The 25,079-nt window shown below is 33.8% G+C and overlaps 1 protein-coding gene across 8 annotated transcripts in view; it reads left to right on the top strand.

Moving 5' to 3' along the window:
• The window catches only part of KLHL13 (kelch like family member 13), a 196,721-nt gene that overhangs the window by 114,630 nt on the left and 57,012 nt on the right, over window positions 1–25,079 (top strand). For 3 of the 8 annotated variants that reach the window (XM_037734206.1, XM_037734205.1, XM_017516414.2), the window contains one exon: window positions 1,328–1,393. The exons of 2 other annotated variants lie outside the window; for them this stretch is intronic. In XM_037734206.1, coding sequence (XP_037590134.1) covers window positions 1,328–1,393 — 66 coding nt within the window. Of the gene's footprint in view, window positions 1–1,327; window positions 1,394–11,018; window positions 12,076–25,079 lie in introns of those variants that run through there. 3 more of the 8 variants (XM_017516413.2, XM_017516418.2, XM_017516412.2) reach the window with 3 other exon arrangements.

The following is a 25,079-nucleotide window of genomic DNA, read 5'->3' as shown; positions in this document are numbered from 1 at the left end:
TTTAAATGCACAAAGAAAAGAAATAATATTAATAGGAATATAAAATAAGCTGTATTTAAAGACATTTTGATGCATTTTTAAGCAAAGAAATAATATAATTGTTATTTTTTGGTGAGACTTAATTGTAAAACATGATAAATATGAATTTGACCTATTGTAGCTTTTTATCATTCAACAATAATGTTTATGTGTATAGCATTTTAAAAGTATACTTTCAAATAGTACTGTCATTAAGGAGATGCTGTTTTGAATTTATCATTCCAAAAAAGAAATAAAATATTTTCTACCTACCTTTTTTCATAAGAAGTCATTAGATTTATATTGCGTTTTGGATAAGGTCTTTGTCAAGGTCTTTCTAAAGATACCTTTAAACTATGACTTTGATATAGTTATGAATTTTAAAATGCAATAATGCCTATGAGATGACTCAGAAAAAAACCAAGACAACCTGAGCTCATGTTTTTTCAAAATAAACTAATGTTTACTTTCTATATGCTGATAACAACATAAATGAAATAAAAGGAAATAAATGAAATTTTGTATTAGAGCTCATCGTACATCTGCCAGCCTACTTTAATTTTTTTTAAGAGAGCTGACTGTCAACAGCATATACTGCAGTGCTTCTGTAGTAGTCTCTATTTTTAAAACTGCATCCCTGAGACAGTACCAGAAGTATCTCTATCCAACATTGCTTTTTGTATTAGCCCAAATGAGCTAGATAAATGACAGAACTTAACAAAAACCAAATATTCTGGTTAGGAGACAGTATATCTATTTATATGTTTTTATTAATTACAAGCAGTATGAAAATAAAGAAAATGGTAGTAAATGAACATAGAAGAACATTAGCCATCTGTTCTCTGAAAGCTTATAATATGTGTCATTTGCTTTTAGGTTTTTATGGCAAAGCAGTATATCAGCAAAGAATTGACCTTTAGGCTTAAAAAGCTACAAAATGACAAATTGTTCCAAGGGGCGAGTATATATTTACTGGAAAAGTGTCTCCTTGTGTCTAAATTTGGCTAGTTTAGTCTTTTAGATCAACTGCCAATAATTGTTATACTTAATGCCAATCTTTATCCCAGACTTTCTGAGACATTAAGAGAGCTTCTGAAAACAAATAGGATCTTATGGCTTTCTTGTTAAGGGTTTTTAAAAGTTAATTTACATAGTTTAAAATTGTTCTGTGTGGTTTTAACTGTTCAGGATTTATAAATATGGTTTATTAATTTACAGCTGAAATATTGTCAGGGTATGCTTTAAAAAATTTGAACTAAATACAGTAAAACCACAATTAACCAGATTTCTTTTTGGACTCCACTTTCAGGAGACGGAGGCAATTGTCATTAAAACAAGCCGATTTCAAGGATATATTCAAAAAATCAACCTTGGGGTATGTCCAGGGGTCTGCATTTTTCCTCACCTTTTTTCTCAATGCGAATTTGTTTTCATGAAAGACCCTGAGAATACTAGAAGATATTCAGTTATCAAGTATAGTTACAGTAATGTCTAGGGCACTGTGTTTATTAGGAAAAATATGTAAATCATGCTGTTAAAAATACCACACATCATTGTATTGTACCTTATATTTTCCAACATGCTTTCACAAACATAAATTCATTTGGTGTTCATGACAACGCTGTGAGATGGGCAAGGAAAGCAGCATTTTCCCTATTTTACAGATGGGAGAAGATAACACTGGAGGTCAGAAAGCTAATCAGGGACACAGCTGCAGTTGGACCACAGATGTCTAGCTCTGTCCTCTTTTGCATTCTTCCTCATGGAAAAAGTTTGAAACAAGTTTTTAACATTTTAATCTCTTTACACAATCAAGATAATTTGTTTTCTAATTGTTGTATCTCACAGTTTCCCACTTTGCATCTGTCTGTCTACCTCTGCCTATCTGTCTGCCAGCTGGACACCTTACTTTCAGATGCTCCCAGACCTAGAAGGATCTGGAGTGTGGGAGGGCAAGATAATGGCTGTGCAGTTTGCTATGACAACTGGTGGTGAGCAGCTAATGCTCATATGCTAAGGAAGGCCAAGGGACTGGGAAAGAAAACAATCCTACTATAGGCTAAGGGATCTTCAGCAGCAGTTGGCAACCTTGACTTTAAAGCAGTGTTTCTCTAATAGTTTAGTAGACCTGGTGTGATAATCAGCTGTAGTACTTCTTCAGAATGCAGAGTACTGGCCCCACCTCCAGATACCTGTATTTTAAATAATCGTCTCATGTGATTCTTATGCACACTAATCTTTGAGTCCATCTGCCTTAAAGGTAAATAACTTTTCTCTTGGTGTATGTATTGCAGCATAAAGAAAGGAGCCACTTTTCTCTCAGCAACTTCTGTGTTCCATGTCAAAGCATATTAACCAGGGCAGTGGGGAGCAAGGGGCAAGCAAGAGTGATGAATGACAGATATTATTTGAACACATTGCTGTATGTACATCTGAAGCATATCACAATAGTTACTGTGCATTATGGTGACTTTGAGGTATTTTATAAATGTTTGTATCTATTTTAGACATGGGGGCAGAAAGATTTCTCCCAAAAGGTGAACAATAAGTGAGTTTTGATATTTTAATAGTCAACCTCCCCCAGTTGTTTTTACTTTAAAGTAATTTAAAAAACTGTATAGAAAACTAGGCTATTCAGGGTTGTTCTGGTAGTTAAATGTTTACTGTAGCAATGTGTTTAGACTCAGTTGTGTTTCCTGTGTGTATACCCAGTCTAACTGATTAGATTATAATGGTCTTGTGGCCAGGGAACATGTGTTCTTTTATATATTTGTAACATCTAGCAAAGTCAGAAGTTCTTGATATTTATTGATGACTGAAATAACTCACTCAGCATGTATCTCCTTTCTACAGGTTTTGGGCTAGGCATAGTAAGTTGATTGGTTTCATTTGTGAAGTTCAAGGAGACGATCTTACCCTGTCAGTAATGGCTAATATGCTAAGGAGATCTCAGTTGAAATCAATGCACTTTAGTTAACAGATGTGAAAGTGTGGTCCTAATTAATAAATGTGCTTCTCCCCTGTTTAAAGTATCAGTTTAAGCTTGATCTTACCTGTTTTTGGAATGCACGTTATGTTGTTCTGTGCTTTACAAATCTGAATCTGAAAAACTGGTATTTCTAGAAACCCCTAAATGTAAATATTTTTGTTTAATTTCTGAACAGTGTCATAGAAATTTAAACAAATGGCTAGACCCTGTAAGGGAAGACTCATAAAAATGCTCAACAGTGTCAGTCCAGCTGAATAAGGAATGAATAAATAAATATATGCTAGCTAAATGGAAAGTGTATTTTACTCAGTGTTGTGTAGCTTCAGAAATCCATGAGAAGTAACTGATTTAAAAGATGTATTTGATTTTGAAAACGTGAAGTGGTTCTGAACTTATTTTTTGAAGTAGACAGACATAGAAAGGCAGTCAGGAAACCCAGATTTAGATTACCTCTAGCTTAAATCTAGATTCAACCTAGAAGATGAATTCTGTTTTTATTCAAAATGATATTTACTTTAGTTAGCAATAGACCATGAGATAAAGGAAAAGAAATGATTTCCCTTTCATTGGATAGCCATTGCATCCAAATAATAAAAGTTAAACATAATGTAAAAACAATGCTGTGATTATTTTACAACACATGAACACTTGATGTGGCATGTGCTAATGATGTTGTAAATCATAGAATTTTAATTGAATTGCTGTTTGCAGGGATAGCAATTTTAAATTACATACATTTCAGCTAGAGTCTATAATTTAGACCTATGACTATACACTTGGCATCTTTCAGTATAACTGCCTCTGTACTCTGTAGCTGTTTGTTAGAATTTAAAATCGCCAAAGAGAAGAGTTCTAAATTAGAAAACTAAAAGGATCTGGAAATAGTCATGAAAATAGAAGTATTGACCAGGTTGCTAAGTCTCCTGGATAGTGCCATAGTGGACAAATAACATGACTATAAGGACATCTTTAAGAAAACTGTTGGGTTTCATGTTATGGCAGTGGGTCACAAGGTTCAAGTTTGAAATTGAGACTCTTTTGAAGTTTAAGATTTTCTCATTCATTATTTGGTCAAAACCTTTTAGTTTTAGACAACAATAGTTTCTGTGGCCATATACATAGGAAATTCAGTTTTAATGATTAAGCCTGGAAAATGGTAAAAAAATGAAAGCAATTGAATATAAACGGCTCTTTTTCATGGAAATTTTAAATAGTGTTAAAATAGTCTTAATTAGTCATTAGGATGATTTGCTTTCTGTGAAAGTGCTGCTGGTTACAAAACGTTATTTTGATTATAAGTTTTTTTTTTTGTTTGTTTGTTTGTTTGTTTTTTTTTTTGAGACGAACTCCTGCTCTGTCTCCCAGGCTGGATTGCAGTGGCGTGATCTCAGGTCACCAAAACCTCCACCTGCCAGGTTCAAGGAATTCTTCTGCCTCAGCCTCCTAAGTAGTTGGGATTACAGGCACATACCACTACACCTGGCTAATTTTTTGTACTTTTAGTAGAGATGGGGTTTCACTATGTTGGCCAGCCTGGTCTTGGTCTACTGACCTCAGGTAATCCACCTGCTTTGGCCTCCCAAAGTGATAGGATTACAGGCGTGAACCACTGCAACTGGCCTCTATGTGTATTTTTAACCAAGATTTATAAATAGGAAGATGAAGAGATTGGATAACCAGGAAATCTTCCAGCCTCATATTTGGTTATAACATTTATGATGCACATGTGAATGTTATAATAACTTTTTGGATGTAAATATACATTTTTCAAGGTAGTAGCACTATTTCATGAGTGTAAAATTGGGATGTTGAAGAAAATATACTCTTCTAAAAGTATTTCAGAAATTCAGATTTTTATAAAAGTATAGGTAATTCTGAAATAATATAGAGTATAGCAAATATTGAATTTGTTTAACTGCTATGTCTTTTGAGATTTGGTAGGTGATGTGCTTATTACTGAAAAATTTTTCAATCATCATAAATAAACATTATTAGAAATTGTTTATTCTTACCAAAATAGTGCAGTATTTACAAATATAAAGGTTTCAGTATTCCTTACATCGTCTTCATGTAATCTTGGCAGTCTTATTTCTATATTTGATGCTACTAAAATTAAAACAAGCGAGTGAAACTATTTTGAAAGCTTCATATGAATATATTTTCATTCACTAAAGCCATATTCTAAACTATTCAGTTGCACTGTATATTTTACGTGGCTTTTTATTTTGATAAGTTTACAGATTCAATCAGAAAAGCTAACAATGGCTTGACTATTTTATTTACCCAAAGTAGTTTGAGGAGATACTTAGGAAGTTGCTGAGAGATGACTAAACAGGTAAGTGATCACTATTTCAGATGAAAGCAGATATTTTTTTATTGGAATGATTAGTTTTATTTAAGAAAGTATGCATATTCTGGGTGATTTCCTTTAATATATGCTTACTTTTAATAAGATATTATGTCTTTATATATTTTTTCATTTTAAGAAGATTATAGCCAAAAATTATCAAACTAACAGATAAATATTCCTCTTAGCCTCTGCTTTTGGTAATAGCATGTTTAACAACAGTATTTTAAAGATCTTTCATGATATATTCTGGCTTCAATATATAATTCTGATTTAATCACTCCTCTGCTTGTAAATTTCCCTTTAAATTTACTCAATGAATACTTACCAACTGCTTTCCAATGGGCCAGGAATGGTGCATAATTACCGAGATACAAAGATTCAGGGATTCCTTCTTGAAGGACACATCAGAATTTGAGAAAGACATCTTGGGCAGATGAAGTAACATAGCTATAGCATAAGCTGTAGTAATAGCATGGCGTCTTTTTGGAGCATTGATTTGCTGGGCATGGTGGTTCACGCCTGCAGTCCCAGCACTTTGGGAGGTCGAGACAGGCAGATCACTGGAGGCCAGGAGTTTGAGACCAGCCTGACCAACATGGTGAAAACCCATCTCTATTAAAAATACAAAAAATTAACTGGGCACGGTGGTACATGCCTGTAATCCCAGCTACTCAGGAGGCTGAGGCAGGAGAATTGCTTGAACATGGAAGGCAGAAGTTGCAGTGAGCCAAGATGGTGCCACTGCACTTCAGCCTGGGAAACAGAATGAGACTCTGTCTCAAAAATAAATAAATAAAATAAAATAAAATAAAATAAAAACCATCGATTTCCACTATCACAATCCCAAACATACACAAACATCCTGGTTTGGAATTTAAAACATTTTTTTTTAAAACAGATGGGAACACTTTGAAGCATACAAGAGCAAAAAAAAAAAAAAAGAAAAACATAAAGAGTAAAGATAGTGCCAGAAAACAAAATAAAGAAGGAAGGGCAAGAACTTCTGAATTTCCCATTCAGTGTTATTCCTTTTTTCAGCTTTCGTGAAAGAGTGAAGGTAGTCAGAGTCTGTGGATCATTAGGCCTGCAACAACTGGAACTTTGTTCCCTTCTCAGTCTCTCTGTATTTTTGCTCACCCACCCCAGCTCCTATCTTAGCCCCATAACCTCTTTCATCTGACCCCCAACTATAAAAAGTGTTACGTAAACATCAGCAATTACTACCACTCTGACTTTCCTTTCCCATTCCAGCCAGTCATTACTTTCCTCACCGCTATTGTCTTTTCCTTTGGACCCATTACCGAATGTTTCTGCCTTTTCAGCATGCCAGCTCCTCTTATTGCTCTTTTCTCTCTGTCCAACATGGCATTCTTCTTAACCTATGGAAATGTTACAGATAGGAAGAATACTGCCCTTTACATTGCTTACACCATCATGGTGTGAGAAATTCTCTATGCATATACATGAATGTGTGCCTGCATAACATTGTTTGTATTGTTTGATTATTTTGACTCATTTATATTGCTTGATATCTTTTAACATAAATCCAAGACATAGTTATGCTACAAAAGGGGATGTCTTTGCATATTCTTTGTTGGCCTACTAGGTTTCATACAGTTCTGTTAAGGAAATTTCCAACGTAATACTTTCCAGTGTAGTTGTCTTCAAGAAACATCTGGGATTTTCCATTTTTTATTGTGGCAAGGCTACATATCTGAATATCTAGTAAGAAAGTTTTAACGTCTCTGATAATTTCCTGAAACAAATAAAGGAGACACACACATGCACAAATATATATAGTTACACGTGTGTATAAAAGATACACACAAACACACATGCACATAAGTATATAAGTGTACATAGCCATGAATGTGAACAATTTTATTTCCTTTAAGAAGGAACCCTTAATATATTAAGAATTTTTCTCTGCTGTCCAGAATTTTTCATGTGTTTTAAAGGGTTTAACAGTCCTATTTGGTTGCTATCCAAGTACTTTTACTGATTGGTGGAATATAAACAAAGTACAAAATTTGGCATGATCTGCAGTCTTGTCTGAGCATTGTGAATAACATTGATATTTTAGATTAGTCTGAAGAGACATTTCAGAACTGAAAAGATTACACAGTGCCTGTTCATACAAACTCTGGCTAAGGCTATTACTCTTTAGCTGTACCTACCACAAGATTAACCAAAACTTGTATGAAAAAGTAGGTAAAATTTCTTAGGGCACATCAGGAAAAAAATGGACCAAGAGATTAGAAACATGATACATTAGTTTATTTTATTTGGTGAGGTGGTACTGGTGACAAATTGTAGCAGTCAGTCATCAAATTAAATTTTACTACAAAGTTATTTAGGAACATTTACATCGAGAAAAAATATCAGACTATTGGCAATATATTTTCCTTTTCTCTCATACCATGACTGCTTAAGTTATATTTTCCTCCTGAACATACTTAAACATCTTCTGGAATTTAGATTTGGAAGTGGCTCTTCACGCACAGCTTTTCTTTTTTGATTTTTCTCCCACTTCTGTTTTTCAGTGAACATATAATTGGAGGAGTTGCTCTCTCTTTGTAGTCTCATTTCTTTAGAATACATTGAGACGTTTATAGAATGTGGTTCACTTCAAATAGAAACATGCATCTTGTGGAATGGTTTCATTGGGAAGAACAGTAGGGATTATATAAGAATTCTAGGAGATCGAAATCTGGTTTCTAGTTCCTCTTTTGCTTCTAGCTTGTGATATAACATTGGGCAAGTTAACTTCTCTGGGTTTCAGTGTTTTCATTTATACAATGAGTGTACTGAGAAAAATGAATTCTTAGAGTCCTAAATTTCTAAAAATCTTCTCCTTTTACATTGGGAGCCAGGGAATTCTGTGTTATAAGATTTGGCTCTTTTTGTAGATTTGGCCAAGACCCATCATTGTCCTTTATTACATCTCTGAAATATGCTTTTCATAGGTATTTTTTAACTGATTAGTTAATATTCATAAAATGCATTGAAGAGCTTTTATGTGTGTTGTCTTTCTATCCTGTTTTATGCAATTGTATATAATAAAATCAAGTGTTATGTAATCAAAATAAGTGTTTCCTATGATGTGACCAAGGGCTTTTTGACATTTACTATTCTAAATATTAAAGTAGTAGGACACTGAGCCTGCATAAAATTATACTTAAAATATATGGTTAATCATTTTTGTTCATTCCATAGGTGAACACATTTTTAGTTATAGAATATAATGGGAATTATAATTACACTCCATAGTTATGACTGGATTCTCTACCAGGGTAGTAATAATTGATTTGTTTGGATGCTGCTGATTTGTAATTGAGATTATTTTACCTGGCTGAAGTTTATCTCTAAATGATATGCGAGGAATAGTGTTGTTAAGTGAATTAATAATGTAAAGTATTGTTCATGAACTGTATTTCTGATTAAAGGAATTATTTTTAAGCACTTTGGCATAATAGTTGTCAGCTCATGAAAGGTAATTATAAGTGACTTAATTTATTAAGGGAAAAGTGAGAACTGAGTATATATATATACGTCTCCACCATAAAACATAATGCTTTTAGGGTTTTTAGGTGTTTTGAGTGCTGAGGATTGGGTGTAGGGAGGCAGTCTTACTTTCTTTTCACTCTGAACAAATATTCAATTTATTGGAGTACCACAAAAACAAATATTGAATATTAAGTCTGCAAGGAATCTAGACTGCAAATTGACATAGAAGACTCATAGTATTAGATGGCTTCTTTGGAGCCTAATGAAATTAGACAAAAAATATGTTGGTTTTTTGAATCAGTTGAGTGTTTATAGAAGAATAGTAACTTGAATGTTTACAGTAAAGTGATCTTCACTTGTTTGTGGTGGTTCCCTTTTTTGAGAATTTGAAAAACTCTACCTTAACTTGCCTGTTTTCTACTCACCAATATTTGAGAAGTCTTTATGAACAGATAAACTGCTGGAAACACTTCACTGCCATGTTTTTACACAGGTTTTTGGATCTTTATTATCAGAAGGTGAAGTAACATTTGCAATTACTGCTTTGTAAAATTTTCATAAGCTGGAAAATGATTGAATCTCCTTTCTAAAACATCACCTCCTTACTACATGATATATACCTGTTTTATGTTTTATATTTTTAAATGTTTTCAAATGCTTCAGGTTTCGAAAATTTATTTGAAACTTACTGTGGAATGAGACATTTCAAACTTGATATGTTCATACCTGTGTGTGGCTGTGTGTGTGTGTGTGTGTGTGTACATTTGTGTGTGTATTTCTCCTTCTTTGGGTTTCAAATAAGTTGCCCCTGCTGATTATACCTGGGGCATTTTTGCTTTATAAGCACTAACGATTATTACAGAAAACCTTCTAATGTAAAATATTGACTATAGTTTATGCATATTAGTGGCAGGTTTAAACAAACTTTAAAATATATTTTGGCTACTAATGCATTGATAAATATTCCTTTCTCTGATTCCTTTGACGATTTCTATGAGTCCGTTTTGTGTGTGAGTATTAAAAGGAGTACATAATTTAAAACTTTAAATTGCTTGACTTGGTTTTGGGGGGCTGTTTCCTTTGTATGCTAGGTTGAACAAAAATTGTGTATGAGGCAATGATGGTTGACATATTTTAATATTTACAGAGTCCACATTTACTTGTCAATCTTTCAAAATAAGCTTTCTCTTTCCATGCATGTATATATGTGTATATATATATATATATATATATATGTAAATACTGCATGTACATATGTTCTGTGCTTCACAGGAAAATAGTAGTTTGTCTTCTTGCCTTGATATTGATCTGTATCTTAAAAGGAAGGTATTTGTGATTACCTTAGCTGATTTCACGCTGTGTTTCTCATATATTAAATTTGGTATTCTGGAATTTTTGAAAATAGTTCCTTACTGTGGAAACATTCATCTGTGCTTCTAAAATATAGATGAAAAAGCCTCTTAGGAGACTAAATATCAATCTTTAAAAACTAGGAATAATTTGGAAAGATTATCTGAAAGTCAACTATTTAAATTGGAAGCATGAGTTTATTGTTTGGATACAGACTTGAAAGTAAATATGAGTTCTTTGTCACTGCAGTGATTTTTAAAAATAGGTAGTGGCTTTCATGTCAATCGTGGTCTGCCTTTACTAAGCTTGCATTGATGGAAATGGATAATTCTATTTTTAGGTAGAAGCTGAAGGGTACTATGATTGTGAATTGCCTATATCAGGGGTAAAATTCTTTAGCCTGTAAATAAAGAGTTCAGCATAGTACTCATTTAACCTATTTTCACTTTTTAGAATTGTGTAGAAAATTCGTGAATTTGTTTTGGTGCTTTAAACAGAAGCTTAAAAGTCACTTTCAGGGCATTTACAATACTATTTTCTGGCAGTATTTTGAAACAATGTAGATGAACCCTTTATTTGCTTTCATGAAATACCTCAAGCTGCCTTTGACAGCAGCTTCAATTTTTGAAGCTCCTTGACAATTGCTAATCCCTAAAGGTTACCGGACCCCCTGCTAAGCTTTGGAGTGGTCCCTGCTGGACACCTGCTTGGCTAGCAGCCTAGGTCTTTCCTCTAGGCAATTTGTGAGCTGTTTGTGGGGGAGGGAGGGAAGGAGTAAGTGGGGGTGAACAAGAGGGGAAAAGGGAGAGAAGGGGAGGGCAGCATTGAATTAGATTGTTGATAGCGTCCCTCTGAGGACTGCTATTAAGAGCATGCTACTCTGTACTTCTCTGCTGCAGAAGACAGAGTGATGTTTGTGTAACCACAGCATGTTGTAAATGTATGAGATTTTGCTCATCCCAGCTTGGAAATAATAGGGAAAGGAGAGCAACTTGAATCAGAAGCTACTAGAAGAGCGTGCAGAGTTCTGCAGCAGTTTATATTTGTTCTTACATTTTGCCTTCTTCTAGCTGGAAAACAGAGGGACTGGAATTTTTGAAACGGGCTTTTCCCATAATGGCATTCTTGTATTGTGTGGCCAGAGCTTGCACAGGAGGAAAGCAGGCTGCTGAATTTAGTCACTGATCTCTATTAGCGGTGGCCTAAGGCTATGCTGAGGTTTATATCCCATTTGTATTGTTGCAGCTCAAAAGAAGATTGTTCAGAGGATGACAAGTGTATTCTGAGTAGGTATGTTGTTTCATTTTCATATGAAACCTATCTATGTTTTTTCTTGCTACTATTGGTCAGAAATCAGGCTAATAGGTGCAGAATGTAGTACAGTGCTGCAGTATCCCTGTTAAGGTAGAACAATGGTATTGCAAGCTTAAAAAAAATCCTAGCTGCTTTTATTAAATAAAGCCGAATTGTATGGTATGCACAGTGCAGTCTTAAAAAATCATACTGCAGTCAATGCTTTTCTGGCACTATTGTTGAGTTGGAATGATAGAATCATCATATTTCTTTAGGGGACAGAAGGATTTAAGGAGGTTCCTTGCAGCCCTATTTTACAGATTGGAAGCATCGGTTTAAGGGCACTGGCTGAATCCTTTGCTTGTTCTCCGCGGCAGCCACTGCTGTCAGTACAGTGTGGAATGGAAGTCCTAGTTGGTAGTCTGTTATGGAAACGCTCTTTACTGTTATTGTAGTACCGTGGTGACAACATGCCATTGAAATGGAAAACGAGCTCTCCTGCTATCTGGAAATTCCCAGTTCCTGTGCTTAAAACATCCAGGTCAACTCCACTTTCTCCAGCATACATGTAAGTGAGAGAAAATAGGATATTAAAGTGGGATTTCATTCATGAGCCTACCTTGTGGCAAAATGGGGGCGGGGGAACCCCCAAAAAGCAACATGCAGAAACCCACAGGATTAAAAACCTCAAGCTTGATTACATTTAAAGATGTTGGCATGCCCACATTTCATCATTGTTTTGTTTTCCTAAAGTTTACGTTTATTTAAAGTGTTTTCTCGTAATCTAATTACCAATGTGAAAGTACAAAGGTATAACCAAGAAATTGCAAAAGAACTCTAATCTTTAACGTATGTTGTATTTGTTTGAATTTTTGAATATCTAAAACACTTAGGGTGACTTCTTTTGTGTAATGGCATTAAAAAAAACTGGTGATTGACGGTGGTATGTTAAATATGGAAATAGCTCTATAGTATTTTTTCATGAATTAGAAACAGAGTTAACATTGATCAGAAAATGAGTCTTTTAATTGAGACTTTAATACTTTAGTTGTGCATGAATATTAATATGCTTGATATTACATCTTTTAGTTTTATCATTCAAGTTCTCAAGTATAAGCTTGAATTTGTGCAAATTCTATCTCTATGAGCAGTCACTTACATTATAGGGATTGAAAAAGTATTCTACAAATGTCTGTTTTAAAAATGTATTTTAAGTAAATATGTACTAAAGTGCATTGGGAAGTCTTTCTAGAAGTTTTCAAAATTTTTGAAAATCTTTTTAAATTTGCAATGTGGCTTTGAAGGCAAAATCCAGGAGATATAATAAAACGTTCTTTTAAAGTGTTGTTCATGATCCTTTTTGGTGGAGGAAAACCTAATATTTTTTTAAAAAAAGATTTGAAAAGAATGTCTTAAATTTGAGTGTTCCTTTAAAATTTTTTATCAGTAGGAAATATGTATATTAATATTTATCAGTAGGAAAGATGTGGAAAATTTCTCCTGCTTAGGTTAATTATGTATTTAGAACTGGGGTGAGTTACCATTTTTTAACTTAGTTTTTGTTTTATGTGAGGTTGAGGTGCACAATGATATCTATCTCGCTTTTTGAAAGGCTTTCGGATGCTGAGGAACTGTGGTTATGCTCTCAGTCCAAAAGAAGCAATTCTCTGGAAAGTGCTGAAAAATTAGGCTATTTCAGAGTTAAATCCTGTCATCATTTTATTTTCAGACTTTTTTTTAATGTTTCTTTTCATTTATGCTCCAGGTTATTTTTATCTCTTTGGGTGTTAAACTTTTATTTTCTATGAAGTAAAAAAAAAAAAAAAAGGCTAGTTTGTAAAAAGAAATCAGCTACATTTGTTTTTCAAAAGCTGTGTTTGTCAAAAGCACAAATTAATGGAAGTGACAAGTTAATGGAGGTGACAAGTTAATGGAGCTCTTTCAAATAATTTGAGAAGATAGGATGCTTCCTGACTTTATGCATCTTAGCTGGCAAGGAAAGACTAAAGATTTACCGAAAGCAACTTTATTATAAAAACAAACCAAAACAAAAATCACTAGGTTACAATTAATAACGGCTATTAATGTTTCTCATATGCCTACTATATTTTATTGTCTAAAAAATCCAAATTGCAACCCTTATTGCAGCCGATTTGTCAATTTTTACAGATGGTGAAATAAATGCCCATATTTTATTAATTTATACTAGCCACAAACTCAGATACAACTCAACACAACATTTTAAATTAATCACTTTCTTCCTTTTAAGTACTTACCTCTTTGACCTGATGATATGAGCGAATCGATTTTACAAGACAGAACCTACAAGATATCATAGATCTTGCATGTTGACTCTTGGTTGTTGGTTGTACACGTAGGTAGAACGGAAAAATATATTTGAAGAGCTTGTAATAGGCTAGAGTGTTTTGACATTGTAACAGACTATTTTTAGATTATAACACTCTAAATTATTGAATTGGTCTTAACTTATTTTTATTTATATTTAATTAAGAATTAATAGCAAATAAATATGCACAGATAGAAATATATGTGAAATGTAGCAAGACTAGCTTGGGGAGTTTAAATCAGGTTTTAAAATATATTGTTTAGTTTTTGATCGTTTTAGATCACAGTTCATTGCCTCATTTGGCCAAAAATAAAAACATCATGTTTAACATGTTTTTCTCATCAGTACTTCTCTATATTCCTCAACACATTTACACACAAAATGTTACTTAAGTATAGCATAATTTCACTTTAAAAACAATACAGACTAAATTAGATTACTGGGTCAAGTAACATTATATTTGGTCTCACAATTGTTTGGCTGGCACACATAGGTTTAAATGGTTATTTGTGTCTTTTGGGTCTAAACTCTGCATTGAAATGGATTAGGTAAATTCTGACTCCTCAATAAATTGTGATATATAGGAAACTTACCTGTAAAATCATGTATAAGTATTTAAAGTGTTACTTTGAATATAGAATTCTTTACAGGTGATATAAGATCTTTTTGTATGTATGCTTGTGTAGCATCAGTATTGGTTTGTAATGTTTTATCATTATTTACTGTGCTTTGTCAAATATACATGATGTGGTTTTCATTGAAGACTTGGGTACTTTGTCAAAGACGGAAATTCCAATATAAAGTATTTTAGGTTGTAGTAAAAATGTGTTACAGTGATTGATTGAGCATGTGTGGGAAAAATCTAAAGGCTCTTTACCATCTCTTTCTAAACCCAGTGTATGTGCTGCTTCACTGCAGCTCTTCCATTGATGCTACAGATAGGGCAGTACTGCTATGCTAATGAAAGCTACAATAGAGAATATTTTACTTACTGCAAACATTGAACAGAAAGACTATTTTATCTTTTTCCTTGTGGGTTTAAAGTCCATGTTTGTTTTCTTTCTGTGTGTTTAGAACTTGAATGACAGTTGAAATGTCCCAACATTTTCAAGATTTCTTTATGATAAAGACTATAGTATTTGTAGCAATATTAAGAGAAATAGCATTTTATATAGCATTTAAAAATTTTTGCTATAATGTCATACTAGAAAAGTGGGGTATCTTAAATACAAAAGATTCAGGAAAATAATGCTTTAGTCTCTGGATTGATTGATGACCAAATAGTCTTTATTGGGTAGGTATATTTTTTCAGCTTTAGATTTGAGCACTTGTAGGGTTGTGTGCTATCCATGTGGATTTCTGAAGGGATTGTCTTGATAGAAATTGAGTACTTGGTGACATGTGTTTGCTTTGCACTCTGTTCTACAGTAGGTTGACGTTCAACCTTAGCCTGAGGGAGGATCTCCTGGCCAGTGTAAACTGCCTTAGTAAAGACTCTGCCCTTGATCGGTGCAAACAATATAAATTACTCTGTCATTTTGCCTAAATTAATAAAGCTGAAAGGGCAATCACATCTAAGTGGTTTTATGGTGTTTAGGTATTCACTGTTTTAAAACAGCAAATGGTTCCTTCAGGCTCACGTTATAGGGTTAATGCCTTGTTAGATGCTAAGGGCACACTGAAATAGAACAAAATTAGCACTAGTGATCCTTTTATCTTTTCTTTTCCAGCAGTGAGTTTTGATAATAATAGTGTGGCAAGGAGGAAGGCAATTAGGTAAGAATTAACCAGTGAAGTATAACAGTGAATTCTAGCAAGACAGACACTGTGAGATGTTTTCCTTAGAATGTTACCTTTCTCAATATAAAAGACAATGAATGTTAGTGAACTAGACTTGTTCTTTAGTCCTTGCACTTACGTTCAGTTAACTTCCTATTTATGATTATTTTGTTTAATATGTAAAAAATAGTTTTATAGTAAATGCCAATAACACAGTGTTTTATAGCAATTGCTACTATAATTGCTTCAATAAAATTCAATACCTGGAATTTCCTGAGAAAAGGGTGAATGTATTGTAAAAATGCTCCTTGTCTGTAGGTGATTCACAGCACAGACATAATAAAAATATGCATTTTCTAAATTTGACATATTTCTATCCCCTAAGATTATCTTTTTTTCCTCTAATTTAGCAAATACAACCTTGTGGTTAGAGAAATCTTTCTTATCTAGCAAAATACTTATTAAGTTGATAATCTCAAAATAGAAAAAAATTTTAGTTGCTTTCAAAACATGAACTTTTACTTATTTGTGTCTACTTAATTTATTTTTACTACATATGAACAATCTAACAAAATTATGTGGAAAAAGAACACAACTAACACCCAAGACAAATTAGTCTGCAGTTTTTGTGGCATATTCTTTGGGAGTTTGCATTGTCTGAGCTTGCAGAAGGACTAGATTATCATTTATTAATGGAAAATCCTAGAGATAGAAGTGACCTTAGGGGTCATTTAGAAAGTCCCAACCCCCTTTAGTGCAGGAACTCATTCCATGACACCTCTGGAAGATGACATTCCAGGTCCTTCTTGAACACTCTCAGTGACAAAAAGCTCACTACTTCAGCAAGGCTGCACCCTTCGTTCATGGACAGCTTTTCCTTGCATTGAGCAAAATCAGCTCTTTGTATCTTTTATCTCCTGTTCCCAGTACAGCCTTATAGAGCTTTATAGAAAAAAATGTATTCTGTCTATACACCTAACATACACACTTGGGTGTCTTCTCATGTGGCATGGTTTTCAGACTCTTCACTCTCCTGGATTGTCCTCACATGGATGGTTTTTTCATGTTAATCTTTATATAAGATACCACATCTGAATGTGATGCTCCACATGGGGTCCAACTAGAAGACAGTTCTCTTCCTTTAAGAAGAAGCTCTGCTTGTCTTAAAGGGCCTGAGATTATGTTATTTTTTAATTATAGGATTCACACTGGCCCCTAGTGAATTTACAGTTTGCAAATTGCCTTTTTGAAGGCCTTATGATTGGATTGCTTGCTCCTCATTGTCTGTGTTTATTCTTTTAGCTTCTTCAGATCTTTTAGTCTGAGGAAGCCTGCCATGTGCAAGTGAAGGTAAAATTTTGTTTTAACGCCTATTGTGTATGTTTTTTAAAAGACCTCTTGAAATCATTTAATGTTAACAGAAAAATATTGCACACAAGACACTTGCGAGACAGACAGCTAGTGTTTCTGTCACTTTCAGATATTTCAAAGACATTCACCAGTCAATAATTATCTAGATTCATTTTTATATTTAGTATTTCTTTCAAGTAATCCCTCCCCCCACTGCAAAGAAACCACTTTCTACAGAGGGAAGAGAGGCAGAATTTCAAATGTCCATACCATCAGGAGAAGTATGGAGTAACTGAGAATTTCACATATTCTACTTGAAACTTACAATATTTAGTTGAGATTTAATTACAGCCACACTTGGGGAGAGGGAAGGGTGAGAAAGTAATAGGGATAGGCAAGTATTTGTGCTAATGTCTTGCAGTTAAAGAGTTAAGAATTATAAACAACATACATGATAACATTTTAGATTGATATGGCTGCCATGGTGTATTGCTTTATTTCCTCAAGACTATGAGAAAGAGGTGGTATAAACCTGAGATTCTTAGGGAATCATTACATAAAGAAGTTACTGAGTAATTTATTTTAGAAAGTGCTCAGTTCTTTTTCAATCATTTTGTATATTAAGTTTATAACATTCAGCAGTTACTCAATTGTCTATTATGTGCCAGGCATAACTCTGCTGAGGATTAGGGGTATAGTTCTTGCAATCATTCAAGTCATTATTTTTTACCTTCCATGCTATCTTCATTCATAAACAATTAAATTGCTTAATTTATTCTACTGCTGTGAAAATTCAGAACCAAGACAAACAGTTGCAATAAATTCTTGCTTACTGTACTTTCAATATTGATAATGGATTTAAGGGCAATGAAAACACTGCAGAAGAAAAATTTGTCTGGACTAAATGAGGAGACTTAAATTGGAGGTAGGTAACACATTTTAAAGTGCTTATTGCATAGGGTGGAAAATGAAGCAATTTATGTTTAAACTTGATAGTTTTTTTTAAACAACAAGAATGGAATGCCATTCTTCACATTGGACAGGGAACAATTTGCTGTTTAGGCGTTTTATAGCACGCTAAGGTACATATATTACCTTCCAAGTAGTAATAATTTGATCTCAAACTGTAAGATGGAATCTCAGTTTAAATTAAAATTATATTGTGTTTCTAATTATACTAAAATATTTTTCCCAGCATAACTTACTATGATGAGGGTAACTGTTGTTTTTACCCATTTTCTCCCCAAATTTATGATATGCCAAGGCAAGAACATGCCCAATTTATTGGAGAGCAGTTCTTACAATATACTTCAATGGAGTAATGAAATAACTTATCTTCAATACCAAAAAAAATAAAAAGAAGTTTAAGAACTCTAGGAGATTAAATTTTAATCTAGCATGTATAACAAACAGATACTCTAAATTTCGTTAGACATATTTAATCCAAATTTTATATATCCTGGTTTAGTGTAGTTAAATATAATACAATTTATTTTCTTCTACTATAGAAGTGCTAAGCACTTAATTTGGTTCCTCCTAAAAAGCCCTGTAAGGGTACATCTTCTCCCTATTTTTATGAATAAGGACACAAGATCAGAGAGGTTAATTGACTTGCTTAGTGTTACATATCAAATTAGAAGTTGAGCCAGAATTCAAATTTAGAGCCACATGATTTCAAAGCTCATAATTTCTCCAATGCCTTTTCATTTTTATAGACTTTTGCTATTTTCACGCCATTTATTAATTATATAATACTTTACTGGGTTTAGAAGAACAGAGGAGTTTGGTAGATGGGAAAAGCTTTTGGGTGGTGGTATAGGAAGAGGTTAGAAAGCTTTACTTGCATACTGTAAAGTGGTGAAATTGAAGGAAAATATTGAGGCAATTATCTTTACTTGCTCATATTATATTGGGATTAACTTCATTGTCTCCTGATGTTTCCGTAGTTCCTTGCACTATTACACCATCACTGATTACACACCTTTCCCACCCATAGTAATTAGCTACCATGGACAGTGCTGTAGCTGGCCTACTCTTTTTAGTACGTTCCAAGGCTTCTACCCCAGTCAGTATGTTTAGTACTTTCCTGCTGACATTATCCCACCACTGCTTAATTGCTTGCAAGTACTCAATGAAAAAAAAAAAAAAAACCCAAACTTCTATGTATTACTTTTCTATTACTGCCATATCAAATTACTGCAAACAAATGGCCTAAAATGTCACACATTTATTCTCATACAGGATTTTTGTTTTGTTTTGTTTTGTTTTGTTTTGTTTTGTTTTGTTTTTTGAGATGGGGATCTCACTATGTCACCCAGGATGGAGAACAGTGGCATGACCAAGGCTCGCTGCAGCCTCGACCACCCAGACTCAAGCGATCCTCCTGCCTCAGCTTCCTTAGTAACTGGGACTACAGGCACGCACCACCATGCCTGGCTTATCATTATTATTTTTTATTTGTGGAAATGAGGTCTTGCTGTGTTACCCAGACTGGTCTCAAATTCCTGGGCTCATCATTATTATTTTTTATTTGTGGAAATGAGGTCTTGCTGTGTTACCCAGACTGGTCTCAAACTCCTGGGCTCAAGCTGTCCTCCCATTTTAGCCTCCCAGAGTACTGGGATTACAGGCATGAGCCACTATGCTTGGCATATTAAGTTATAGTTTTTCAGGTTAGAATTTTGGTACTGGTCTCAGTGGGCTAAAGTCGAGTGTCAGCAGAACTGAGGCTCTAGGGGAGAATCTGTTTCCTGTTCATTCCTGTCATTGACAAAAATTCAGTTCTTTGTGGCTGTAGGACCAAGGTTCCTATCATCTTGCTAAGGAACAATTTCAGCTTCTAGAGGTTGCTTGCATTCCGGCCCCATTTCTCCCTCTTTAAGGCCAGCAACAGCAGGTTCAATCATTTTCACACTGCTTTCTGGCCCACTCTTCTGCATTCCTCTTCCATTTTTCAGGACTCATATAATTAGATTAGGCTACATGGATAAAACAAGACACTCTCCCTATTTCAGAGTTCGTAACCTTTATCACATTTTCAGTCTCCTTTGCCATGTAACAACATATCTACAGATTCCTGGGGTTAAGATGTGGACATCTTTAGGAGGTCATTTATTCTATCTACAGTACTCTAGTTGAAATTGAACACAATCATGTTAGGCTTACACATGCATTGTAGAAAATGTTCCAATTAACCCAAGTGGTTCTATAAATTTTGCATTCCTATAACTAAACTATATTTATTAATCTAATCTCTGAATCAGTAGTTTTGTTCTTGAAAATTATAATAAACATTGCATAGACAGTTATCAGCCCTTGCAACAATGATTTCCTGGATATATTATTAAAAATGTAATTATCCAGTGACAGAATTATAATCTGGGGTTGTACTGAAAGTGTCATGAAAACAAGTTTTTCTTATTAGAGCTTTTATTGTGACCTACATTTTATAAAATAGGCACAATTGTTTTGATTACATCGATTTTGCAAGCATATACTGGGATTATAATTGAATCATATAAAATACAGATATGAGTAAAATCATAGATGCTAGTTATTTAAAAACTCTATTTTTTCTTCTTAAAAATGCAGGTGATTTTGAGATCGTTCTCATAGCCCAAGTCTCTTATTAAAAGTTAATTAAGTAATAGTGCTACCTTTTGAATAAAATCATGAAATTAGTTTTCTTAATAAAATTTGATGCAACAAGCAGAATCATTCAGAATCACTCCACTGTTATCAGAGACATTTAAAAAGTACTAAAGTGTGTGCATAATATAAGTTTGTTGATGTTGATTGCATTTTATTGCATTGAAGAAAAATTTCAAAGGACTCTACATTTCTTTCTACGTTCTCAAAACATTTTCAGTTTATTCAAAGACTGTTCAAAATCAGATTAAACATAAACGCTACCAGAAAATAACAGTTAATAATTAGAAGGTCCTTGCTTGTCTCTGGAAATTCGAATAATACAGGTTGTTGAGAACCTTAAAAAGATGTTCAAAACATAGTACAGAATTTGCTAGCAATGGCATATGATTATGTAGTTGTTGCTAATGCACTTTAGCCTTTGGTCTTTGGCAGGTCCAGGGAGCAAATGTTGAAATTTTGAGTGTCATTTAACATCTATTGAGTGAAATAGGAACAGTTAACAGTCATTGACCATTAAACTTGATTCTTCAGCAAGTTATGGCCTCAAAAGGGGCATTTCCAAACTTGGAGGTGCATCCAGGGAAGTTCTGATCTCAGATCTGTTTACCAAACTTTCTAGACATTGTCTGCCTCCTATTATGGCAGGTGCAGGGGCTGGATGGTATTTTAATTTATTTTTATTTTTTGTAGAGACATGATCTTACTATGTTGCCAAGGCTGCCGTTAACTCCTGGCCTCAAGCTATTCCCCCTGTCTCCCACCTCGGCCCCCTAAAGGGCTTGAATTACAGACATGAGCCACCACACCTGGTCTTCTGATGGTATTTTAAATTTAAAAGGTTTAGATGGAAAATATTGTGCTTCAGAGAACTAAAATTTAGAGAACCAAATATGAGGATGATGAAGTGGAGTGGCGAGCTCAGTTGAGTGTATGTGGGCAACTGGACTTAACTTGTGCTTATGTGATCCCTCTGCACCTAACTGCAGTCCCTTCTTGCTTCCCACATTTAAGTCTTTCACTGCAAGTGTTTCTAAAAGTTCTGACTGATCTTTGCTAATCATTTACGAGTTGCCCTGTACTATTTTTTATTTTCACTTTTTTTCTGTTTTCAAAAATATAGAACTTTTTACTGTTCAATGAGATAAGACCTTGACATCTTAGAATGAGCATAATTATCTCACTCAGGGTTCTTTCAATCTGCAAACTGACGGGAACCTTAGAAATCACTCTTTTGGTCATACCATTTACCTTGAAAGAGAATGTGATATTAACGCCTGATAACTTTTCCTCTATCTGTGTACATTTGTATTTGATAATTTAACCCAGTCTTAACACGTATGTTAATATTTCCTTTTTAAAATACCATTTCTTCAACTGCATTACAAATTAGTGTTAAAGACCATCTTACTACAAAATCTTAACTAGATTTCTCTTTGTTAGATGTGATTATATCAGAGCTTTTCTCTTGTCTGAAAGTGAAAAATGTTAATTAATAGTCTGATCTAGCTTTAGTTTGGGTGGACCTACAAAATATTTGAAATAGAATTTTGAAAAGTATATGGATGACACTAGATTATGAATACATTGTCCAATAGATAATCTCTTATTGTCACCAAATTGAAGTGATTTTTTCATTCATTATGATCACTTTCCTACAGAGGGTGTGTGCATGTAGTCATTTCTGAATGATTCACAGCTAAGCAAAAGTTCATGGAACTGGAACCAAAGGTTTGGTTTTAAGTAGACTGGAGACTTGGCTCATTAATCTATTTTTCATGGAAATATTGCTGAAGCATGTAGATAGATGCAATTGGTGTGTCTTTTTCAAATGGTGTGATGTACCATCACATCATCAAGAGTTTTGACTTTCTTTCATATAATTAAAATTGCAGATTATATGTTTGAATAGTGAATATTGTATGGTTGCTGATCTAGCTTTGCAGATAGCCTGATCTGGAACAAGTAATCCTTTAAAATAATAGTAAGGACAGTTGGTGTTATTTATTTATTTTTATTTGGTGCTTATATGCTATGAACCGATACCCTATGGATTAGAGAAAAAAGTTGACAGTTGTTTTGTTACTGTGGTTTTTGTGAATTACAGAACATGATATCTGTTAGTAGATAATGGTAAGCATTTATTATAATTTTATATCATTTAATTATTTGGAAAGTAATTGATTTTTATTATTATCTCTTAGCAAGCAAGTATCTTGACTGCTCTTTGTTTTCCTATCCTCTAGTGCAGTGCCTGGCACATAGCAGATGCTCAATAAATGTTGATTGTATAAATGAATTTAAAGAATAGTTTTTCAGTCTGTACCTCTGTGCACATCACTTCATGTGAGAGTGTTAAATTTTTCATTTGATGTATGCAGTAATTGAATATATTCGTTGTCCCTTATGCATGGTTTCTAACTCCTTAGAATGAGTTACCCATGATTCACCATGGCCTGAAAATAGGTGAGTACTATAGATAATTTGAGAAAGAGAGAAAGATAGCACATTCACATAACTTTTATTATATTATTATAATTGTTCTACTTAGTAGTTATTGTTGATATCTTACTGTAACCAATTTATAAATCAGGTAGTTACATATGTATAGGAATAAAATGTAGTATATATGGGATTTGGTACTATCCACAGTTTCAAGCATCCACTGGGGGTCTTGGAATGTATCCACCATGAATAATGGGGGATACTGTGTATCATGCTCTTGTCAGAGTAAGTTATGTCTGTATTTCCTATGAAAAGAGATTGTGTTCATTGTTGCTGATAAATACCATGATGCAGGCACAGACTGAAAGTAATTTTACTAGAAGCAATTTACCAGTGACCAAAATACTTTAGTCATGGTTCATCAAATTGTAATTTGATAAGCAAAATAAGTTTTTTTTAGATCAGTTCTAAGATAGAAACTACTCTCAAAATTAAGCATTCTTTGACTTATTTTTTAAGCTGTTTATCATAATGGAGAAAACTGTTTGAGACATTTGTGTTTTGAAGCTAATATGGTTAATCTTAAATGATAATGTGTTTTGTCTCTATAGTTTGATAAAAGAAATCACTGACTAGGAGAAAAAGGAAACCTGAATAGGGTTTAGGAGAAATAAATTAAAAATTAACACTCAAAAAATATTTACATTTACTTATGTTCTGAATTTTTTATACCCAAAAGACTTCAACCTAACCATAAAGATTTAGCTAATATTAGATTTAAATTAAATGAATTTTCCTTCCATTAAAAATGATTAAATACAATGGTTTTTACACATTACTTGTTTAGCAATAGACAAAAGCGCATAGCTGTGAATATGTAAAAGCAATATATTCCAAAGCAAAACAATTGGCAGTTTGTAAGTAAATTGGGATTTTTGTTTGTTCTATAGTCATTAAACAAATAGTTATTGTGAATAATTTGCTGGACTGTACAATTAGTTAAGGAGGGCTAGGCTAGGAAGCCTTGACTTCAAGCATATAGGATTTGGCTTTTGTTTGGCAAGCAGTGACTCACTGAATACCTTTGAGCAAGGGAGTGCTTTTCTGAGCTATAAATACAATCACAGTATGTAAAAAGACCATAATGTATGTGAAAATTATACTTAAATCCAAGTAAGAGATGATAGAGACAAGAACTATGGTAGAGGCAGTGAGAGTGGAGAGGCATTGAAGGATAGGAGCATTCTAGAGAGAGATTTGGTAGAACTTAACAGTTGATTGGACGTGGGAGATGGGGAAGAATCAGTGGTCAAAGGTGGTCAAACTATTTTATCTATGGCTCTCTTGAATGTATAATATCAGGATACATCGAGATTACTGAAATTTCTTCTAACTGACCAACCTTTTAGGAATGGTCATTAAGAAATAGGTATGTAGTCAAATTCATTACCATTAAGCATATCTTTAACCTATGAAAAGACTGGATTTTGAAGATGTAGAAATGATGATTGTTTCAACAAGTAGCTCTCGGAGATGGAGTGAGTGAGGGTAGTAGCATTTGTCCAACTAGCTAGGCAAACTTTTAACACCTTGACTCCCTGCTACTCTCATCAACTTGGTGACTCTTCTCCCCTGTGTCTGCTTCTCACCTGCAGTGAGAATCAGAAATTATAGTTTGGGGTGTGAAACACTGGTTTAAAGGACTGTATAAAAGGAAGGAAAGGAATACCTCTCCTTTTTCATTTATCTCACATAGATTCAGGTAAGTACATTATTACTACTTCATAATTCATAGATTGCTTCTGCAAAACACATGTACCTACAATCTGAAAATGCTCTAGTTAGCTTAAATTTAAAATTCCCATTTAAATGACCAGGAGATTTGAATGTTTGATGACTACTATGCCATTTTTACCACAATTATATGTTCTACCAGGAACACATATCTCTCTTCTACCAGAAGCCATGGTGTTTATTTCTTTTCTTTTCTTTTTTTTTTTTTT

This window comes from Cebus imitator, unplaced genomic scaffold (genome assembly GCF_001604975.1).
Source record: "Cebus imitator isolate Cc_AM_T3 unplaced genomic scaffold, Cebus_imitator-1.0 Scaffold585, whole genome shotgun sequence".
Taxonomy (NCBI): domain Eukaryota; kingdom Metazoa; phylum Chordata; class Mammalia; order Primates; family Cebidae; genus Cebus; species Cebus imitator.
This window is presented reverse-complemented; position numbering and strand designations above follow the sequence as displayed.